Source organism: Suncus etruscus, chromosome 20, assembly GCF_024139225.1.
Source record: "Suncus etruscus isolate mSunEtr1 chromosome 20, mSunEtr1.pri.cur, whole genome shotgun sequence".
Lineage (NCBI taxonomy): Eukaryota > Metazoa > Chordata > Mammalia > Eulipotyphla > Soricidae > Suncus > Suncus etruscus.
In genome coordinates, this window is record NC_064867.1 from 30,257,527 (window position 1) to 30,280,720 (window position 23,194).

Genomic DNA, 23,194 nt, shown 5'->3' on the forward strand with positions numbered 1-23,194 from the left:
CACCGTCCTTCTGCATGCAAGGCAAATGCCTTACCTCCATGCTATCTTGCCGGCCCCAGTTCTAACAATTCTGACACTACATGAGTGTGACTCCAGTGGCCCCTAGCATTGCTTAGTGTGGCTCTTATGGTCCCCAGCACCATAGATTGAGCAGCACCGAATCTTGGGCCTAGTGGCCTGGGGAAACCCCAAACCAACTCTGAGGAGACAATAAGGCAATCAATTAGCCAGTCTATGAGAAGCTGCTGGATGACCAATCATGTCTCTGCTTCTCCTGCAAAGGAGGAAGCCAAGGGCTGGAAGCAAGACGGCCTGGCCCATCTGGGCTGGCCCAGCTCACTGTCCGCCTCTGTCTGAGGCTGCCCCACACCAGGCGGGCAGGAAGTATGAGGACAATTGCACCATCTTATCAAACTCAGCCACTGAGGGAAAAACCGGATCCGAGCAGCTCCCTAGTGTCCGGGGGCTGGGGGAGCCCCTTTCCAGGGCATCTCCTCCAGGAACCGGATAGAGAGGTCACTCACTACCTGGGCAAATTAGACTCTGCCTGAGCAGACACCATGGTGGCTGGCCTGACACCATGAGATCATGACAACAGGGGTAATAGATGGAGCCCCAGAAAGTGGGGCCAGATCTTAGCAGAGGATCTCAGCATTTAGAGAGTTCTGGAGGCTGGAAGGGAACCAGACCTAGGGTCTATGGTAGGCTTAGACCTAGTAGGTTGGGAACCAAAGCAATGGCAGCCTCTTTACGGGGTGAGGAGAAAGGGCTGGGTCCTGGGATTGCGAATTGGCCAAGCCATAGTCCCACCGCCGAGATAGCAGATCTGAGGCTCTGCTTGGGGGTCCTAACTCGTGAGCCTCAGTTTTTCCCAGGAGGCTGAGCTGTCCCATCACGGGTCTCTACATGGTGCTTGTCACCTCTAACTCTTCCTGAGTGTCTGCATCCACAGGACATGCTCCCCTCTCCTCCCAGAAGGCCCAGGTCACTGAGTGAGGGCTCATTGCTCTGCAGCTAGGCCTTTCATGACCAGGGCACCCAAACTCGAGTGGCCAGTGCTCATCACATTCCAATCACCCTCCAAGGTTTCCTCTAAAGGGCAAGGAAGTGGGCCAGAGAGGTGGCGCAGGGCGTAAGGCATCTGCCTTGCACGTGCTAGCCTAGGACGAACCTCGGTTTGATCCCCCGGTGTCCTATATGGTCCCCCAAGCCAGGAGCGATTTCTGAACATATAGCCAGAAATAATCCCTGAGCATCACCGGGTGTAGCCCAACCCCCCAAAAAAGGCAAGGAAGCAAGGGAAGAGGGGTTGACAAACCTGCCCAGTACTACACAAGCAAGAGAGCCAGGCTTGATACCTACAGAATTCAACTCTGAGACTCCCCCTGTCACTTACACTATCGGTGTACATACATACATGGTAGCCAAACATTCATACTCTCATACTATAACCACACACATATTCACACCATAGCCGTATGCATACACCAGCATTATAGCCATACACACATAATAAACATACAAGCACTCTTACATTATAGACATGCTCTCACACTATAACCACACACATGTGCATATGTTTTTTCAGTCTCACATGACACTCAGAACACAGCATGCCTTTCCTAGTTAGCAGAGTCTTCAGTGGTAAACTTCAGTCCATAGCCAAGCTCCTCAGCAGAGGGGAACATTCTATTTTTTTGCCCTTGCCCTAACCCTGTACCTTCCCATCCTGAGCTGGAAAGTCTGAATTCTTTTTTTTGTTTTGGTTTTTGGGTCACACCCGGTGATGTTCAGGGGTTCCTCCTGGCTATGCACTCAGAAATTGCACCTGGCTTGGGGGACCACATTGAGATATCGGGGGGTCGAACTGAGATCCATCCTAGGTTAGCATGTGCAAGGCAAATGCCCTACTGCCTGCGCCTCTGCTCTGGCCCCGAAAGTCTGAATTCTTTTTTTGTTTTTGTTTTTGTTTTGGTTTTGGTTTTTGGGCCACACCCGGCGTTGCTCGGGGTCACTCCTGGCTGTCTGCTCAGAAATAGCTCCTGGCAGGCGCGGGGGACCATATGGGACACCGGGATTTGAACCAACCACCTTAGGTCCTGGATCGGCTGCTTGCAAGGCAAACACCGCTGTGCTATCTCTCTGGGCCTGAAAGTCTGAATTCTTGAACCCCTAATTCCTAGCTCCTTGGTTCTTGGCAGGGAGGTCAAATGACCCCAAACAGGATCCCTCCCTGGTTGTGTGTGTACATGTGTGTAAGGGTGCATGCGAGCAGCAAATGTGCATGTGTGAATGTGTGTGCATCTGCATCTGTGTGTGACTGGTGGTCACTCAGCTTCTTAGGGACCCAACCGGAACCAGGCTCCTGCAGAATCTATTGCTTTCCTTCACCTCCACAAACATCCACGCCCATCTTCAGCCCCTTTAGAATATGGACCCTGTGGCCATTTAGCATTCTTTATATGTCAAAGATTTCCTTTTTATTCTATTGTTGTTGTTGTTGTTGCTGCTGTTTGGGTCATACCCAGCAGTGCTCAGGGGTTATTCCTAGCAGGCACAGGGGATCATATGGATGCCAGGATTCGAACCACCATCAGTCCAGAATTGGCTGCGTACAAGGCAAATGCCCTACTGCTATGCTCTCTGGCCCCAGATTTCCTATTTTATTATTTAAAAAATTGTTTTTGTTTTTTTAGGATATACCCAGAGGTGTTCAGGGCTGTCCTCTCTCTGTGCTTAGGGACCACTCCTGGCAGGGCTCAAGGGACCATATAAGGTACCAGGGTTCAAAGTCAGGCCAATAGCATGCAAATCAAACTATAGACCTGCTGTACTGTCATTCCCAGCCCTGATTTTATTTTATTTTATTTTTTTTTTATTTTTGGCAGTATCAAACAGCATTCAGTGTTGAGATGGGGTGGGAGGGCTATCATGCAAAATCAGGGATCAAATCCAGGCTCCCTGTATGCAAAACATGTGTCCCAGCCTGCTGAACTGTCTCTCCACCCCTCTATTTAGCATTTTCTTTGAAAATCCACAGGCTTAAAATATTGAAGCCAAGTATCAGCAGGCTTCTGAATCTCTCTCAAAACAGGGACTTGGGGAGACAGGGGCATGTTGGATGACACTCTAGGGAGCTGACCACCCAAGTTCTGTGCAGAGAATGTGTTCAGTGCAAGCAGCCTTGTTTCTTACAACTAGCTGAGAGGTGACAAGGGGTGTGTGTGTGTGTGTGTGTGTGTGTGTGTGTGTGTGTGTGTGTGTGTGTGTGTGTAGTCAGAGACACACTTGAGCACTTGGGTCCCCAGGGGATCCCTTCCAGAGCACATACTTTGAGACATGGCAGCTTCAACCTTTCTCACTGTGACCCCTCTTTGCATGAGACATTGGTCAGTGACCTCGGGTATATAAAACAGATCTACAAACTAACTGGCTGCTGATAATAATCCATAAAGAAATTTATTGTAGAGATGGGGCCAGACAGATAGCACAGCGGTATTAGCCTTGTATGTGGCCACTCAAGATGGACTTGGGTTCGATTCCCGACATCCCATATGGTCCACCAAGCTTGCCAGGAGCGATTTCTGAGCTCAGAGTCAGGAGTAATCTCTGAATGCTGCTGGATGTGGCCCCAAAAAACAACAACAACAACAACAAAAAATGATTGTAGGGGATTGGTGAGAGAGGGTAGGGCAATCGCCTTGCACGTGGCTGTCCCAGGTTCAATCCATCATATATGGTTCCCTGATCAGCAGGAATAATTTTTGAGTGCAGAGCCACGAGTAACCCTTAAGTAATGCTAAGTGATGCCCCCCCCCCAAAAAAAGTCAAAACCACACACATCCACACACAAAACTCACCACTACCAAAAAAAAAACCCGAAACCTTATTTTATACTCTTTTTTTATTTAAAAAAAATAAATCTTATTTTAAAATGTCTTTTAAGATTGTTCCCAGTTCCTTCATTCAGGGACACTGCTATCAGGACCTATCGTCTAAGAAGCTGGGCTTTAAAAAGAGGCCGTTTGGAAGAGCTGAAACTGAGCTTCCACTGGGAGGAAGTGGAAAATAAAAGCCAGAGTCAAAACCCAGAATACGATTCACCTTGTGTGCTGGAGGCTGCTGTCTCTGCTTCCAACCGTGGCTATTGTTTTATTGTTTTAATTTATAAGGGGCCAGCCACATCCACCAGTGGGTCCACTTCTGCGATGTTGAGCCTAGCCTAGCATGGACCTGAAGGTTCTCTGGACACAGGCCTGGCCATGCTGGGGGCCACCAGAAACACTCGGGTAGTGCTGGGGGTGGTGGTGGGACATAGTGGGCAGACAGTGCTCAGTGCTTACTCCTGGCTCTGTGCTCAGGGATCACCCCTGGCAGGCTCATGGGACCATAGAGAGGTCCCTGGGATCAAACCTGGATCACCGCATGCAAGGCAAATACCCAACCCACTGTATTATTATTCTGCCCCCCCCTTTTTAAAACTGTTTTAAGTGAGAATGCTCAAAAGGTACAAGGGAAGTACAAAATACCAAATTAACTAGCTTTTGCCCCCAATACGTCTATTTTAAAAGGAAACTTAATCGCACACCCCCGAAGTGGAAAACTAGGATCATTTGCTGTGAGTAGAAGGTTACCATGAAAACGAGACAATGGGATTGGATTTCAGGCGGATATTGTTTCCTGCCAAAGGTGCTGGGCTTCAAACCTGCTCAGGCTCTGTGACAAAGACGCCTGGGAGGGAAAGGGGAGCTCTCAATGCTCACCCCTACATTTTCTCACCTCCTGCACCTCCTCAACCCATTACAAGGGTCACCTGTTAATTCGGTGGAGGGTAAATTCTGAATCTCTTGTTGATTAGATCCTTAATGGAGCCCTTCTATGTGCCAGTAGGGTTTGTGGGGGTCCAGAGGGACAGGACAAGAGAGGTGATACTTGGAGAAGCAAACTGAGAACTGGAAAGAGACACTTCCCATGCAGTGAGGACAGGAGGAATGCAGGGTTGTGGCTGGATGGACACGCCATCAAGGAGAGCTTCTCTGAGGAGGTGTCCTAGAGAATGGAGAAGGAGCAGAGGGGAGTCCTGGGTTGGGGGGCAGGTTTCCAGAGGGGTAAACCCAGCATAGGCCCCATGAATTCTCCTATTTTACACGGTGTGTTTTGAATCCATTTCAGGACTCAGAGAGAAGCTGCAGTGACAGCACAAAGACCTCTTTGTGTCTGTTCTCTGTCCCTGCAGGTCAGCACTGGGACCGACCTGTTTGCTTCACCCCCGGTTCTCTGTCTCAAAGCAAGGTGGCACATACATATCCTGGGGTCAGAAATGAGCTTTCCTCCTTCAAGTCCCTGCTCTCCAGGGGCTTTCTCGAAAGCCCAGCCACTTTTTGCCACAATCATCATGCTCATGGTGGGGATGTCCACATAGACTGCAGATATTCATAGCCTGCTTATTATTATTTTTTTTTGGTTTTGGGTCACACCCAGCAGCTCTTAGGGGTTACATCTGGCTCTGCACTCAAAAGTCGCTCCTGCCAGGCTCAGGGGACCATATGGGATGCTGGAAATCGAACTAGGTCTGTCCTGTGTTGGCTGCATGCAAGGCAAATGTTCTACTGCTGTGCCATCTCTCTGGCTCCTGCTCAAATTGTGTGTGTGTGTGTGTGTGTATGTGTGTGTGTGTGTGTGTGTGTGTGTGTGTGTGTGTGTGTGCAGGGTGAGTGGGGGAGACCACACTCAGCAGTACTCAGGGCTGACTCCTGGCTCTGTACTCTGGTTCTTAAAGAGGCTCAGGGGACATGGGGATTGAGTCTGGGTGGGCTGCTTGTAAGGCAAGCACCCTGCTAGCTGTACTATTTACCCAGGGCCACTAATCTCAGGGGTAAACTGTCCTCTTGTCCCTAAAACTCAAGGCTCTTTGACAAAAATGCAGGGAACCCCAGCCGGACCCTATGCAAAGGGGCAATGCACTGTACCCACATCCTGTTGTAACCATGGGGTTACAACCTCATGGGAAGTAGCCTAAGCCCTACCCACTCAACCACAGCTCTGCCATCCTACTGCAGCTCCATTGGTCCATCTGACTGCAGTCCTGCCCACTAGTCCCGCCCTGCTCTTCACACCCCCCCCCTTCACAACCCCAAATTACTGTAGCCCAGACCTCCACCCTACTCACAGAGTCCCCAATGCCACAATTCTCAACACCTCACAGAGCTTGCCACAGGGGCTCTGCTCCAGGCCACAGGGGGTCCACATGCTAAACCTAAGAGTGGGGGCCCATGCCCACTTTCCGGGTGGAGAACCAGAGACAACAGCAAACAAGAGTTTGCTGAGGCAGCAATAAATGAACCACAGGCGGGTAATATAAGCCAGCATTTTCAACTGGGGAACTTGTGGACCCCTGTGTTTCTCCCTCAGGGTATTCCGTGGAACCAAAGGAAGGAAATGAGGTCAGAAGGGAACCACAGTTGGAAAAAGATTGAGAAACATTGGCTTAGACAAGAACTAATCATGACAATGGCATTATTGTTGTATAGAATATTGTAGGAGCAGGAGAGAAGGTACAGCGGCGAGGGTGCAAGGCATGTGGCTGACCCAGGTTCCATCTACGGCATCCCATATGGTCCCCCAGCACCTCCAGGAGTGATTCCTGAGTGCAAAGCCAGAAGCAAAACCTGAGCATTACCGAGTGTATTCCCAAAGAAAAACAAACAAGAACATATTATATTCTATCCTTTCTAACAATCAGCCTGAGGTCTCCACCAGGTAGGCTGCTTTCTGTGGCTTGCTGACTGGCACGCTTTTTGAGGACCTCGTGAGGTCCCCATACAGTACACCTAAGAAGCAGCACCCACAAGATGTCTGGTGTCTCTCACTTTTATTTTTTACTAGAAGGAAGTAGCTAACACAGGGGCAGGGGATGACTAGTCCCAGCATCTGCAGTGGTTCCCTGCAGATGGGAGAGTGGAGCGTACCATTCAGGCTCAAGACCCAGGAGGAGCTGGTACTGAGATGGGAACTTTTCCACAGAGAGCGTAAAAGTAATGTCCCAGCTCAAGGGCAGTTAGGCAGGGGAGGCCCCATCAATTTGGCCCTTTGAGCTATCTATGCCCTCAATTCATCAGACATGGCCCATTGGGGGAGGGCAGTTGACTGTACCTGATTCACACATTCATTGCCTCCAGAAACATTCCCCCAAATGCATCCAGAAAAAGTTTGCTAATTCTCTGTGACGCTGACAAGTTAACATCAAAATTACCCACCTATCCCACCCTCCACACACAGTAGTCCATGAGTGTCTCTATATCTCTTCATACGAATCACATTAGTGACTGGAAAAAAGCCCCATCTTCACAGTTACACTGTGCTATATTGAGGTTGGATCTCAACAGGAGTTGGAGCCTAGATTTTGTGTGTAAGACCAGGTTCCATCCCCAGCACCACATGGTTCTCCAAGCATCGCCAGGAGTAGCTCCTGGTTACCACTGGGTGTGACCCAAAAAAAACAAGCCAAGAAAGAAAGGCTCTAGCATGAACTCTGTAGCCACCACTCTCCTCATAGCAGGTCCTAATATGTAAAAGGATTCCTCTTACACTTAGATTCAGTTCGAATCAGGCTGGCAAGATCTTCCCCTGCAGGCTGGCCATTCCTCCACTGGCCACCAAGAAGTGGCTAAGGCTAGACAGTCCTCGACTAGACCAGCCTCATGGTTTGTGGCAGCCACTACCTATAGAAAGGAAGTGGATTTAATGTGACCTTTTCCCACTAAGGAAGTCATTGTGCTCCCCCAGGCTGGAGCCATCAGAGTATCCAGGAGTGATTTATACCACACAGGCCATGGGGGCTCTAGTTCCTGCTTTCTACACCTGCAAGAAGCTTCTATCCAGAAGCTGGTGGCCTGTGCCCTGAATGGGCACTGCGCCTCTGAGCTCCAGCAGGTTCTGCTCCAGGACTTGCTAGGGATTTTCTTCTTGGAGATTCCAAAATCCAGCTCTCAGGTCTTGCTTTGCTCCAGGCAGTCCACAGGGCCTGCACTAAAGTGTGAGGCCTGGGGACTGGCCTCCTGCACAGTCCTGTGCTGGCACCCAGGAGTGGAAAGATCTTTGCCTCCTGCATAAGCCAAGACCTTGCCATGGACATCTTAGCACAGCCAGCACAGAGGGCGGGACAGTCTGAGATGGACCAATCAGGGGTAGAGCAATCTATGTTGGACCAATGAGGTTCTTCCAACATCTGAAGTTATGCCCATAGGCCTATGCAGAACTGGGGGGAAGTGGGGAGCTGCAGGGTCCCTTCCAGTAGTTTCTCCGTTTACTTAATCAAGGGATTTATTTCAGTTGGTTTCCCTCAGGCCTATGGAACCTGGGGACATCCCTCTTTCCATCAGGGCCCCCTTTGGCTGCCCAGCTGCAAGACCACTTCCCTGCCCTTGTTTGAATTAGATTCTGAGATTCTTTTTGACCCAGCGGGGCAGAGAAGCAGTTATAGAGCCAGGAGGGGCCCCTTGTCCCTGGGGAGTGCTGACACTCCTCATTGCAGAGAGAGGGCAGCTGACTGTCCCTCTCTGGTCTTGTGGCCACATTTCCTGGGTGGCAACACCAGGAAACCACAGAACTGATATCACAGGCTGTAGTGAGACAAGGAACTCATGGTCTTCAGGAGGACAGTATTACAACAACAATCATAATAATCACAACAAAGTATTGATCAGGCAGGCCTCAGAGGCAGTACTAGGCAGTTAAATTCAAGTCTTTGGGGGTGCTCAAGGCCTGGCCTCACACCCCATGCTGATGTTCCTGGGGTTTCATTGAGGGCTCCAATGGTGGGGGGGGGGGGGGGAGTTGCCCTGGCAGCCTTGACCAGCCCTGCTACCTGGGACATGAGCTCCAAGCAGCCATTTTAGCAGTTTCTCTCACTTGAAGTCACATGGAGGCTCCTGAAAGAGTTTCATTACAGTCTTCCAGGCCCCCCAATACCAGTTATTTTTCTCCAAGTGGTGCATGAAATGCATACAGCAGGAACTCAGTTTAGGGTTATGTGAATGTATTAGCCCTAATTCCGGACTACAGCACTGATGGGGAGCAGAGGTGAGGGTTCCATCCACTTGTGGGACCTGGAACGACACTGGCTATGGGACAGAAGGAGTGTACAACCCTTCCTTCCAGCTGCTTGAATAGAGTTCCCTAAAAGCATTATCACTTTCTTTTTCTCATTCTTTTTTTTTTTTTTTTTTGGTTTTTGGGCCACACCCGGCGATGCTCAGGGGTGACTCCTGGCTGTCTGCTCAGAAATAGCTCCTGGCAGGCACGGGGGACCCTATGGGACACCGGGATTCGAACCAACCACCTTTGGTCCTGGATCGGCTGCTTGCAAGGCAAACGCCGCTGTGCTATCTCTCCGGGCCCTCTTTTTCTCATTCTTTTACCTCCCCTCAATTATCTGCCTTCTGATACTGAGGGTTGGCAAGAATACTGGATCCATGCCATGGTTAGGGTACATTTGCCCTATCTGGTTCCATCCCTGGCATCACCATTCAGCTTCACAAGTGTCACTAGATGCAGACCAAGAAAGCCCCAAAGCATAACTGGGTGTGACCCAAGAGCCCCCTGAGGCCTCCAGCCACCATAGGGCCAGAGCAGCATCCCAGAGCCCTGCATTGAACTGCTAACTTGGCTGACTTAGAGCTGGAGCAGGGCTCCCCTCCTTTGGGGACCCCAAAAAAAACCACACAGAGTCCAGGGCCTCTCACCAACTGCTCCACACTCGGGGAGCAGTTTCACATAGCAGGGAAGGTGAAGACACTCATGTGGGCCCTGCTCTCACCCCCAAGAACTGCTTGACTGTATGTTCCTTCCTGAGTAGGGTTCACGGGGAGAAAAGTGATTTGATCATCATGGGAGCATCAGACATACAAGCACAATAGTTCCAGGTGACACAGCTGACAGCACTGCCAGGTCTCTGCGGTCCAGCCAATTGACACCACAGACAGAAAGATGACAGGAGTGTTGTGACCGAACTCCCCTTGGGGACGTATTTTATCCGTAGCTGTGTGCAAGCAAAGCAAGACCTGTTGTGAGAGAGATCCGAAGCCCTTCGGAAAACAGCCAGTGTGCGGCAGCCACACGTACATGTCCACAGAGAGGGAGAGCATGGCTACGTGGACCTGAGATACTACATGGCTTTTCAAAAGAAAGGGGTTTCTGGGGCCAGAGAGATAGCATGGAGGTAGGGTGTTTGCATTGCATGCAGAAGGACGGTGGTTCAAATCCTGGCATCCCATATGGTCCTCCGAGCCTGCCAGGAGTAATATCTGAGTGTAGAGCCAGGAGTAACCCCTGAGCGCTGCTGGGTGTGACCCAAAAACCAAAAACAAAAAGATGGGGGGGGGGATTCTGCTGTAGCTGAGTACTGAGGACCCCTGGGCAGAGTAGACTTAGTGGGGAAAAGCCAGTCCCTAGAGGATATGTCTTGCTTGACCTTACAGTGATAAGGTCCCACCCGCTGTAGTCAGATTGGCAAGGACAGAGGGAGGAAGGGGTAGCTAGGAACAGAAATCGGTGGCAGAGGCCATGCTTGACAGTGCCAGAGCTCCTGTCTGGGAAAGGCAAATGTCCCTTAGGCAGGTATGATATGGACGCATGGTATGCAGGTTCTGAAGACCCCTGATCTGAACACTTGAGGAGTTAAAAATGGCTTTTTTGAAATGCTCTTGTCACAGCAAAGTTTTTTCAGCAAGCAAACTTCAAGTTATGATCTCATGCAGTTGAGGTTTGAAATCAGATAAAGGGGCCGGAGCGATAGCACAGCAGTAGGGTGTTTGCCTTGCATGTGACTGACCCAGGACGGACCTGGATTCAATCCCCAGCATTCCATATTGTCCCTCAAGCCAGGACCCATTTTTGAGCGCATAGCCAGGAATAACCCCTGAGCATCATCGGGTATGGCCCCCAAACAAACAAACAAATAAAAAACAAATAAAATCAGGTAACAGCACAGTTGGTACCAGCATGATGGTGAATACATTAGGTGGGGAGACTGGAGATTGAGGGAGATCCTGCTTAAACAGCTGCCACTTGGGGAACTGTATTTCTGAAGCTTGAGCTAGTTTCAGTCACACTGCTTCTCTTTGCACAAACTTCAATCAGGAAAGTACCCCGATATCTGTAAGATTCAAGGGGCCATGGAGACAGCTTTGTGCCCTCTTGCCATGGTCTCCCATGGCTGGAGCTGAAAGGGTTGATCTCCTGGGTCGAAGGCAGAGGCTGGAGGTCGACTTACTTGGTAGAAATGCCAGAATTTGAGCCGAAACAAGCATCTCCCCTCCACCCCCCAGTCCCTGGCAGGACTCCAGAATTATTTTACATTAATTTAAGATCACTAATGAAGAATAATTAATAGCTTCGAGGGAGCCTGGCACAGCCTGTGTTTAGAAGTGGTTAATTATGCATTGTCTACAAAACACCCTTTTCATACTCTCAAGTTTGGGGTCGCGGCTTTCAACAACAGCATATGGCATGGGTAATAGGAGGGTGGGTAGGCAAGCGGCTCTGCTTGCAAAGCCTTCCTGAGGGACCATGTTAGGGCAATATTAGCCCCAAAGCCTCTCTAGTGTGCTCTATGTCCCATTAGAGCCCCGGAATGTGGCCCGTGTCCCCCCCATCATTGTTGAGGGGTTTCATAGGAAGAACAACAGATCTCAGCATAGTGTAAGGCGAAGGCCTGGTCACACAGCGCATATTCACATCCAGCTGACAAGTCACCATGTTTTTATTTATTTATTTATTTATTTATTTATTTATTTATTTATTTATTTATTTATTTATTTATTTAGGTTTTTGGGCCACACCTATTTGACGCTCAGCGGTTACTCCTGGCTATGCGCTCAGAAATCGCCCCTGGCTGGGGGGGACCATATGGGACACCGGGGGATCGAACTTCGATCCATCCTACACTAGTGCTTGCAAGGCAGACACCTTACCTCTAGCACCACCTTCCCAGCCCCAAGTCACCATGTTTAAGGACACAGATGGTCCCAGTCTCATGGAAGCCCCTCAGCTGACCAGGTGGGGCCTGGGAAGCCAAATTTCTCAGATGAACCATTGAGCGGCCAAGAAATTTTTTCTGCTCATGCTAGATTTTTCTCACCTTGAAAATGGAACCACCACCCCATCCATGGCTGGAGGCTGTGCAGGGATGGGTTGTTAGCAGGATACCTCATTGTAGCAGCCATAAAGTGGGTCTTGGGGTCACATTGCTCACCCTGCCTTCCTACCTGTCCTCATCGGGGTACATGCTCAACACTTTCAGCCTCACCTTTCCTTCTGTCCAAACCAGCCTAACTTGGTCCTACATCCATTCAGGGGTTCATGCCCCCACTCTGAACCCTTCCCTGTCTAAAAAACATCCTACTCCTCCTCCATCCATGTCTGACTAGGATGTCACTTCCTAGAGGAAGTCCATCATTTCTCTTACACTGTACTGCCTCCCTTCCAGGCTGTTGGTATCTTATTATGAGCTCTAGGAATCCCAGTGTGACTGACTCTCATGGTTTGTGAGAGGCTGGCTCTCTTTCCCCTCAGATGCTTGGAGTTCCTGAATATCACATCGTGTGTTTCTGGGACACAGAGCTTGAGAAAATAGTACCCTTTGAAAAAGATCCCCCCCCCACCCCCCACCACAAGTGGGCCAGAGGGGGTTCTCACTGGTTCCCCTTTAGGTGGATCATGACTCCCAGAAAAGACCTGGCTCCCTGCCTGATACCCTCAATGGTCTCGGCTCTGTGAGCAGCATAAAGGCTAGCTGGGGGGTCGGACTTCAATGCCGGGCTTTCCCACCTAAGGGAATCTGGCCTTGGGGTTTCTTCCACAGCATCTTCCCTGTCTGTATACCCACCCACTCTGCCCTTCCAGGTCCCACCAGCTCCTGCACACACTTCATGACCTACTTGGCTGCCCCATCCTCTGTGAAGTCCTCCCTCTGGGTCCTACTCCCATAGCCCATGCTCACTAGAGACCGCCAAGCTCACGGCTTCAAGACCGGCCTTCCAGGACTCGGGGTACCAGTCTCACAGAGCAGCCGGGTCAGACACACCAGAACATTCTGGGGCCCAAGGCTCTGACAGCATGAAAGCCCAGCTCCCCCTGCAGGCAGGGCAGGCATGTCCCACAAAACCAGGGCTCTAAACTTGTACTTTCTTTTTCATTTGCTTTTTGGACCACACCCAGTGACACTCAGGGGTTATTTCTGGTTATGTGCTCAGAAATCGCTCCTGACTTGGAGCACCATATGGGATGCTGGGGGATCGGACCACAGTCCGTCCTAGGCTAGCGCGCTCAAGGCAAACAAACACTTTACCGCTTGCACCACGGCTCCAGCCCCTAAATTTGTACTTTCCCAGCACTTCTGCCTGTTGGCAAAGTGCCATCATGAGCAAGTAGCAAGAATCGGAAAAGCCAATTCCCGCCGGGAATGTTCTAACTCACTTTGGCCGTGGTCTTAGGGACACACTACTGAATGGACCGTGGTCCAGCTTCAGAGACTGAACTGAGACCCCAGTTCCAGGTTCCAACGGCAGCACATTTGGATGTCAGGTCAAGTACCATCATTTGCATCATTTCAGAGAACAGTCTTCCAGACCCCAGCACACAAGGCTACTGCATGCCTTCATGTCCAAATCCAGCACGACAAAGATGCTATTGGGTTGAGAGGGAAAGCAACTGACGCAAAGTGACATAGCTAGGTAGGACAGGGACCAGGTCTGCATTCCCTCAGGGCACCCCTCTTGTTCCCCAAACTCCCAGACGTGATGGGACAGAAACAGTCAAACCCAGAGTCCCAGTGGCTGCCCAGGAGTGGTGCTCGGTGATATAGCCAGTTCTCCCATCTCCCCTGGGTCACTCTCTCAGGACAAACCAGTCTCAGGAACCAGTAACAAGGAAACAGCAGTTTGGCCTCTGGGCTCCTCGGGGCCACCCAATTCTCTGCAGAAACCCCGAGTTCAGGGCCAGAGGAAACAGCATATTAAAACCAAACAGATGCTCGCTTGGGGCTGGCCAGTGGCATCAACCCAAACCTGGACGGTACTGGGTGGAGGAGAGGCGCTGTGGTTGGCAAACTCGGGGTGAACTAACCCCAGGACCCCAGTGAACCCTCTCCAAGGACCCACATACCTTTTATAGATTCCATGCAACGGCTGCAGGCACAGAAACTGCCAGTAATCCAGGCAAAAGGCCTTGAACTTGAGCATTTTCCACCTTTGGGACTCCAGCTGGACCACCGTGGCGCCTCTGCCGAGCCTCGGAGAGGGGCTGGCGGGAACTGGGGGGGGGGGGCTGGTGGCTCAGGCCCGCCCTGGCCCCCACTCCCAGAGCTCAGCTTGGCCCTGCCCAGGCGGAGCTGCTGGCAGCTCACGCCTCTAATACAAAGAGCCGCACACAAAAGCGAAGAGACTTGTTCACGCGGCTCCTCCGGGCAGCCTCAGACTGTCGCTGTCTCTGGTGGCCAGCAAGGTTTGGGGCTCCCCAGGGGGACCCTGGGGACAAACTGAGGCAGCCTGGGTAGTGCTAGGTTGTTTCTGGGAGCTCAGACCTGTCATCCTGGGGAATTTGGAGGCTCCTGATGGAAGAAGCTTCTCTATAGGCTCCTTGTCCCGCCAAGTCCTGGGGTCACATTGGGACCCACTCATGGGTCGGCCTACAAAGTGGCAGATGCCTGTGGGATCTGGGAGGAGTGGGTGGGTGGGAGGGGGTCCCCGATGGGGAGGGGGCCAGCTGAGGACAGACAAGCACCCAACAGACAGCAGCTCAGTCAAGTTAGGCGGGATCCAGGCTGGGCCCGTGTGAGCCAAAACTCACCGGGTTCCACATGGTGCTGTGGGAGTCTCTGTCTGAAAGGCTGAGGGAGGCTGACAGGGCCACCCTGTGCGGTTGCTGGGGCAACCGGAACACATTGATAAAATCTAAGATGGAACCGCTGAGACTGCAGCTCATTGGCTGCTGGCAAGGGGACTCCTGTGGGGCGGGGTGTGGAGAAGGGGGCCGGGCCAGCTGAGGGGCATTGTCAGGCAGGAATGGGGACCCCTGGGCAGAATGCTGGCTCAGAGCTCCACCCTCTCTGTCTCACCAGCCCCCCTATCTCAGGCTCTGCTCTGCCCCTGCCTGCAGCATGAAACTGCACCTGCCACTCCATGCCCTTAGGTGGCCCCTGATGCCCAGGAGAAGCTGTATAGCAAACCCACCTACTCCTCGGCCCCTTCAAAGCATGCATGTCCCTCCTGGGAACCCCAGCTCCTGGCACCATCCAACAGGACTCAGACACCTCTGTACCTTCTGCTGCCCTGACATCCTCTGAGACCCCAGCCCCCTTATTTACCTCGCTTGCTCCATTTCTCCAAGGACAGTCCCTCCATGCCCACAACACACAGGCCAGCCAGGCTCCGGCCCCCTGGTGCAACAAAGGCTCCTGGCGAACAGAGCAGTGGGTCTGGGGGATGTCTGCTGAGCATACGGCCCTTCCCAGTCTGCTCTGGGGGGGCACCCCTGTTTGCTCAGCCTCATTTTTAAGTCCCCCACAAGGGCTCAGCAAAGACTTATCCCTGTGCTAGAGGGGTGGCACCCAGTGGGGGTTGGGATCAAGGGTTCTTGCCAGGCTGTCAGAGACCAAGGGTTTGAGTGGGCCAGGGGCCTTTTTTGAAAAGCTCACAGATTAAGCCCCCCAGTCTTAGAGGCAGGTCCCCCATCCAGCGTTCTGAAAGTTGGGGATTTCACAGTGCTGGGGGAGGACTATGTTTCTTCTATCCTGCTCCCACCCCAAAAATCTTGGTTTATCATGACCCAGGGAATGCTCGTGGCATCCAGTACCACTTCCAGGCTGCTTGCTAAATATTCCCCAGGACACAGGGGAATATAACCTCAAATTGCAGGGACTTTCCCCCCAGGAAGATCCCTGCATGGGTGACCAGAGATTTCTCTCTCTCTCTCTTTTTTTTTTTTTTTTGTATGTTTGTTTTGCTTTTGGGCCACACCCGGTGACACTCAGGAGTCACTCCTGGCTCTGCGCTCAGAAATCGTTCCTGGCTTGGGGACCATATGTGACGCCAGGGGATATCGTGGTCCTTCCTAGGTCAGCCACGTGTAAGGCAAACAAATGCTCTACTGCTGCGCCTCTGGCCAGAAGTTTCTGGAAGGCAGGAGAGGAGCAGCAGGGGACCCACAGCATTAGGGCAGATGAGGGGCAGCACTGGGAAGGGGGGCCAAGGCCATCTGCTGAGGGAGCGCCTGCCCTTCCCCTAACATTAGCTTCCCCCTCACGCTGCTGTGGGTGGAGGGAGGAAGCAGTCTGGCTGCCCAGCCAGCCTGTGAAAGGAGCCAATTACTGGCTGGAACCTTTGTTTCTGATTTCTCAGGCTGTGTTGGTGGTGGCGCCTCCATGGGATGAGCCTGGAACTAGCCCTACCTCATCTCTCCCCACTGTCCCCAGAATGAGGGGAGGCCCAGATATTACGGCACAAAAAGCACCAGGAGACCAGAAGGTGGAAGTGGTAGCAGGGGATGTGGCTTGTCCCTGATTTCTGGTATCAAAGATGGGACAGTTTCCCTCTTGGGATGGGACAGGGCTCCGCAAGGCACCTAAGGGCCATGGCATGGTCTGTCTCTCTGCCTAGACATTCTCCCTAGGGCCACATTGCCTGTGCCCCATTTCCCTATGGCCTCCCTAGGGTGGGCTGCAATGACTAGCCCCTACTACTATATAGGTTGTTCTTGGGACAAGACACCCAAACTCCTTCATCCCAGAGCTTTTCAAGCTGCCCACTGGCTAGCAGGCAGGTAGAGTGGACAGATCTTATGGTACCTTGGTGCTGGGTACAAAGTGAGAATATCTTTGATGCCCGATCTCTCACCAGCTCATCTGCAAACCCACACTCCTTGCTGGGCCTCCTAGGCATGACTATGAGTGTGAGGGGGCTGGAAGTTGAGATGTGAGAAGTGTGAGGCTCTGTGCAAAAGGAATAAGACAAGGGACTCAAGGTATGAGCAACAAGTCAAGAACATTCTAGACTCTGTGTATGACTGTGACCACTGGAGGCAGAACTGTGGGTAAGGGAGGTGTTTGTACACAGGAGGACGTGGCCATGGGAGGGAGCCAGAACCCCTCACCCCAGGATTCAGTCAGAAGGCTGGCTTTTCTTTGAGCACCCCAGATGAGGGACATCTTTTATTTGTTTGTTCGTTTAGGGTCACACCCGGTGGCGCTCAGGGGTTATTCCTGGCTCTGCACTCAAAAATGGTTCCTGGCAGGCACGGGGGACAATATGGGATGCAGGGATTCAACCACCATCCATGATGAACTGTTTGTGTGCAAGGCAAATGCCCTACTGCTGTGCTATCTTTCTGTCCCCAAGGGCCAGATTCTGCCAGAAGGGCATAGGGGAGTTGTGGGGGACACTGCAGGTCTCCCTCGCTTTTCACAAGTTCTCTCTACCACCTTTTTCAGTTTCAAGAAGGAAAGACCTGCACTGCCACTATCTTCATGAATCCGAAGACATCAAGAGGGTTTTCTCTTTTGTGACAAAAGGTGAAGAAAGAGAGGTGGAGACAGAGACAGAGAAAGAAAGAGACAGAGATAAAGAGAGAGACAGAGACAGAGAAAGAGACAGCTGCACAGTTCATGAAGGTGTAGTTGTCTGGTACCAGCCCATTTCTCTGGCTCCTGGGCTGCCTGGCAGGCTCAGAGGGTCAGCACCCTAGTGTCCACTCCCTGGCCTTTCCTTGCAGTCTAAGGTCCAGAGCTGGCCCTGTGACTGTTCCGTCATTTACTGCCCCCACAACCTCAGGGCATGCAACCTGCTGGTTCTCCAGCACAGCTCTGCTCTGTGAATATTCCATTCAGTTATCCCTTGACCATCTTGTCTTACCGCACCTCTCACTCTGAGGTGGGACCCCCCTGGACCTCACAAAGCCCATCCTTATAAAGCAGCTGGCTTCCAACCTCCCAGGAATCAAGACTTCTTGTAACTTCTGTGGTACATTGCAGAACCTACTTCCATACCTACTGCTCCACCGGATGCAACTCCATAGGCCACCCCCCAGGCTAGTGCCCCACTCTGTCTTTGTTCCCCTGGATGTCACGGCTTCCTCTCTGCCTGTCTCTAGCCCAGGGGTCTTCAAACTACGGCCCGAGGGCCACATGCGGCCCGCAGAGGAGTCTGATCCGGCCCGCCAGCAGTGAGCGCTGTTTGGTTGCCAAGATACCTGCCAGCATATACACTCAGTGTATATCCAAATATCAGGAACCATGCACTCAAAATGGTAACCATCTGTGGTAGCACTTATGCCTGTGAACAGACTTTTTCAAGAATGAAACATCTGAAATTTCCAACCAGATCAAGATTAACTGATGCCCACTTGCATCACTTGTTACGGCTGGCAGTGACAAATATGGAATCGGACATTGACCATCTCATTAGCCAAAAGCAGGCCCACAGTTCCCATTGAAATACTGGTGCGTGATCTGTTTATTTATAAGTGGTTTTCATTTTATTTATATAAGATATGTGCAGTGTGAGTAGGAATTAGTAGCTCATATAGTCCAGCCCTCCAGCTCTCTAAGGGACTGTAATCCGGCCCCTACTTTAAAAAGTTCGAAGACCCCTGCTCTAGCCCTTTCTGAAAAGGATAGATTCTCTCTGAAGACAATCCTGGAAACCCCTCTATTTGGGATGCACACAGCATAGTCATGGGGGACCCTCCCCCCCCCCACTCTCCAGCAATGCATACTGGCTTCTCTCTGTTTCAAGTGGAATCTGCATGGGGCAGCCCCAAGGAGACCCTCAGCTTTGAGCCAGAGGAGAAAACAGTTGAGTCCTGGCCCCAGGGTAAGGTGGGGGGAATCCAGCCAAGTCCTGGTCCTCTGAGGGACATTTTTTTTTCAGAGAACTGCATCTAGCCAGCCTGCTCTCGGGGACACAGCCGCTGTACTCCAACCCTGGTGGGGGGCCGTAGGGCCAGCTGTGGGGTTCCCCGGGCATTAGAGGGCAGGGCCCACTGGAGAGGAGAAGACAGTACCTGTAGCGGTCAGTAGACAAGCTGCTTCCGGTCTCCAGGGAGCTCCTGGGGTACAAAGTGAGACATTATTACTGAAGGACCACGTCAGCCAGCCTCACCAGTGGCCCCCAAGGCCCAGAAACCACGTGCTTTCCTTTGTTCTGCCAGGTTGCTCACACATATGATCCCTCCATGCCCATATGAACCCTGGCGGTAATGCCAGGTCCCCATGGGAATGGCCCAGTACAGCTCTCTGGACACAGGGGTGGGCCAGTGGACAGCCCCCCTGCAGTGTCACCCTTCTCTTCTTGACCCTCTGTACCCCACAGGCCTTGCTGCTTTGACTTCTGTATCGACTTGGCCCAACCACCTGTTTACAACCACTTTTCCACAGCCTTCCTGTCTCCCTAAGCTAACCATATTCTGTGTGGGCACAACCAATACACCCAGTCACTCCTCTAAAGGCAGGGGGTAGTTTGGTTGTACAAGAGGAGAAATTGGTCTGAGATTCCTGCTGTTCACCCCCAGGTGAACCTGGGGTCAGAACCCTTACCCCCAACAGTGTCTGTGGTGTCTCCCAAACTCCCCTAAGCAAGCTCCATTCTCTGATGAAGTAGCCATGGATTTGGGGGAAGGTCCTCAGAGCTTTGTGCCTCAGTTTACACACTTGTACAATGAGAATCAGGAAAACTGCATTGCTTATGGGACAGATAACATGTGAATCACCAGCCTTTGGATCTGGAGGGACCTGACCCCCTGGGAAAAGCCCAGCCAGGACCATCTCTGAACCAAGGCCAAGTGATGCTGAGGTCAATGCTACTCAAACCTCACTCCATGCACAAGGAGAGGTTCAGGGTCCACACCTGGTCTGGCACCCAGGGATTCAAAACCAAGTAATGGCACACAGCCCAGTTCCCACTTGGCCCCTGTGGGAACTGAAGCCTCATCTTTAGGGGTATGACTATTGCCCCCCCCCTTCCCATGATTCTGGAGGACAAAGGGGAGGTGGTCCAGAGCTCTTCTGGACTCTGTAAATCAGGGACACTATGTGATGTGTTGATGTCACATGGGGTTTTACCTAGAACCAGGATATTGAGATGTTAATGCTTTTAAGTCAGTGCCTGAATTTTAGAGCCAAACAGATTTTGGCTGTGTGACCTTGAGCTGCTTAGTGAGTGTCTCTGAGCTTCATTTTTCAGTCCCCTTCTGAAGTTGGGAAGATTCAACAGGCCCCTACACTGAAAGCACTGAGAATAGTGTCCAGCACAGGGTCATAATCTGTAAAGGGAAAGGGGATTAGTATAGATCTGAAAGATTTATGTTCTACTACATATGTTTTTCTCTTCTCTAGATGATACATACAAAGTCAACAGTAGCAAATGAAACAGTATATGGAGTGGTGAGAGAGCACAGCGGTTAAAGGGCTTGCCTTGTCATGGATTGGGGAGAAAGGGACTCTCATTTATTACTGGTGAGAATGTTGATTGGTTCAGCCTTTTTGGAAAACAACAAAAATAGTCCTCAAAAAACTAGAAATTGGCACCATATAAAGACCTTGGGGTTTGATAATGAGAGTGTATGGAGCTTGTAGTTGTTCCCATGACAGTATGCTTCAAGGTGGAGAAATTCTGTATCTCCTAGGCCAAGGGAATTTCCTCTAACTTCCTCAATACTTAATGTGCCTATGCAAAATACAAAAAACAAACAAACAACCCCTCCCAAAAAAAACTCACAAAGCCTTGCCACACCAGCCATTCATTTTTTTCTTTTTCTTTTTCTTTTTTTTTTTTTGGTTTTTGGGCCACACCCGGCGGTGCTCAAGGGTTACTCCTGGCTGTCTGCTCAGAAATAGCTCCTGGCAGGCATGGGGGACCATATGGGACACCGGGATTCGAACTAACCACCTTTGGTCCTGAATCGGCTGCTTGCAAGGCAAACGCCGCTGTGCTATCTCTCCGGGCCCCATTTTTTTCTTTTTTCCCCTCTTTTCCTTTATCCTTTTAGTTCCTTTTCTTTCTGTGGTGGTTGTTTGGGTGATGCTTTTTCTGTTGCTGCTGTTGTGTTTTATTGTCCTTGCTTGTCTTTTTCCCCCCTTCCTTTTCTTTTTCCAACAGAACCACAGAAATGAATCATCTTGTTCTCCCTCATAAATTGAGGGGAAAAAATGGATGGTACCAGGAACAACCAGTCAAATGAAAATTGAATGGAAATAATAAATGATCAGACTTAAGCACGAAACCCAAAGTCAACAACACCAGAATCGATACCCAATCTACAATAAGCTATACACAAAAGAGACCTCTTACACTAGCAGTCCATGGGGCAAAGGGTGCAGATATACGATGCATGCTGGGAACAGGGGTGGAAGGAGGACAACACTGGTGGTGGGAATGGCCTTAATTCATTTTCACTATGTACCTTAACTATTACTGTGAAAGACTTGTAATTCACTTTGATCACAATAAAAATTATTAAAAAAAAAACCTAGAGAGGCTGGCGAGATAGCATTGAGATAAGGCATTTGTCTTCCATGCAGAAGGACTGTGGTTTGAATTCCTGCATCCCATATGGTTCCCCATGCCTACCAGGGACGATTTCTGAGTGTAGAGTCAGGAGTAACCTCTGAGCACTGCTCAGTGTGACTCCCCCCAAAAACAAAACAAACAAACAAACAAACAAACAAAAAACCCTAGAAATTGAGCTTCCATGTGATTCAGTAAAACCACTCCTGGGCACATAGACTAGAAGCACAGACACAATTCAGAAAAGCCCTTTGCATTGCTGTTTGTCACAGCACTATTTACAATAGCCAGAATTTGGAAACAACCCAAGAACAAATGAGTGGATAAAGAAACTGTGGTATCGACACAAGGGAATACTACACAGCTGTTAGGAAAAAGGAAGTCATGAAATCTACTTATACATAGATGAATATGGAAAGTATTATGCTAAGAAAAATAAGTCAGAGGGAGAGGGATACACATAGAAAAATTTCCATAATATGGAAAGTATTATGCTAAGAAAAATAAGTCAGAGGGAGAGGGATACACACAGAAAAATTGCACTCATTTGTGGGATATTAAAAAAAAGATTGTGGGTTGGAGACATAGCACAGGGGTAGGGCATTTGTCTTGCATGCAGCCAATCCGGTAAAGATGGTGGTTCAAATCCTGGCATCCTAGATGGTCTCCCATGCCTGTCAGGAATGACTCCTTGTTGTGTATGTAAATATTTTAGGGGATTACTATGTTACTCACCCTAAACTGATTGGTGATTGTGCCCTACCCTAGGGTGTGACCTGGCATTCTGCCCCCACCCTAGGGTAGTACCTGATTCTGCTTCCACCATTGGTTGGTATCTGACCCCACCATTGGGTGGTACCTGATTCTGAGGGATAAAAACAAGGGTCTGTGGAAGGCCAGGGCTTTTTGGCTGGAACGGAAGCTGAGTCTTGGGACTTCAGTCTTGTCCACCGAATAAAGCGAATATTTCCACGAGCCTGACTGTCTGCGAGCTGTTTACCTGCCGTTTCACCTCAGAACCGTCGGCTAGACAGGGTGGCAGACGCGTGCTCCGAGCTGGAAGGGAAAGACCTCATCCTCCATCCCTCCATCAGTCAACCTCTTCAGGGGCTGACTTGTTACAACTCCTGAGCGCAGAGCCAGGAGTGACCCTGAAGCACTGATGTGTGTGACTAAAAAAAAAAAATACAAAAAAGAAAGATTGTATAGTAATAATATCCAGAGGCAATAGAGACGAGGGCCAGGTGGAAGCTTGCCACAAATACCTGGGGAAGTGCTATTAGGTCAGAGAGGGGGACCTCTATGACAATGATAGTTGGAAATGATCGCTCTGGTGCTGAAAGGAGATATGCATGACACCCCTTCAGTAAAAATATTGTAAACCACAGTGTCTAAAAGGTGGGTGGAGAGAGAGAAACAGGGAGAGAGAGGAGAGAGAGAGAGAGATGTCTATCCCAGAGGCAGGCAGAGAGAGGGTGGGAGAGTAACCGGGGACATTGGTGCATTGGTGGCCGGAAATGTGCACTGGTGAAGGGGGTTGTACATTGTATGACTGAAACTCAGTCATGAACAACTTTATAACCATAAACAATCTTATGACTACAGTGTTTAAGTAAAGTAATTAAGATAAAAGTGTG

General features: G+C 50.6%; 1 protein-coding gene across 4 annotated transcripts in view; it reads right to left on the bottom strand.

The window, feature by feature from the left end:
• The window catches only part of IQSEC1 (IQ motif and Sec7 domain ArfGEF 1), a 274,955-nt gene that overhangs the window by 117,333 nt on the left and 134,428 nt on the right, over positions 1-23,194 (bottom strand). For 2 of the 4 annotated variants that reach the window (XM_049766490.1, XM_049766493.1), the window contains exon 3: positions 19,057-19,101. The exons of 1 other annotated variant lie outside the window; for it this stretch is intronic. In XM_049766490.1, the coding sequence (XP_049622447.1) occupies positions 19,057-19,101 (45 nt within the window). Of the gene's footprint in view, positions 1-14,163; positions 14,465-19,056; positions 19,102-23,194 lie in introns of those variants that run through there. One more of the 4 variants, XM_049766491.1, reaches the window with a different exon arrangement.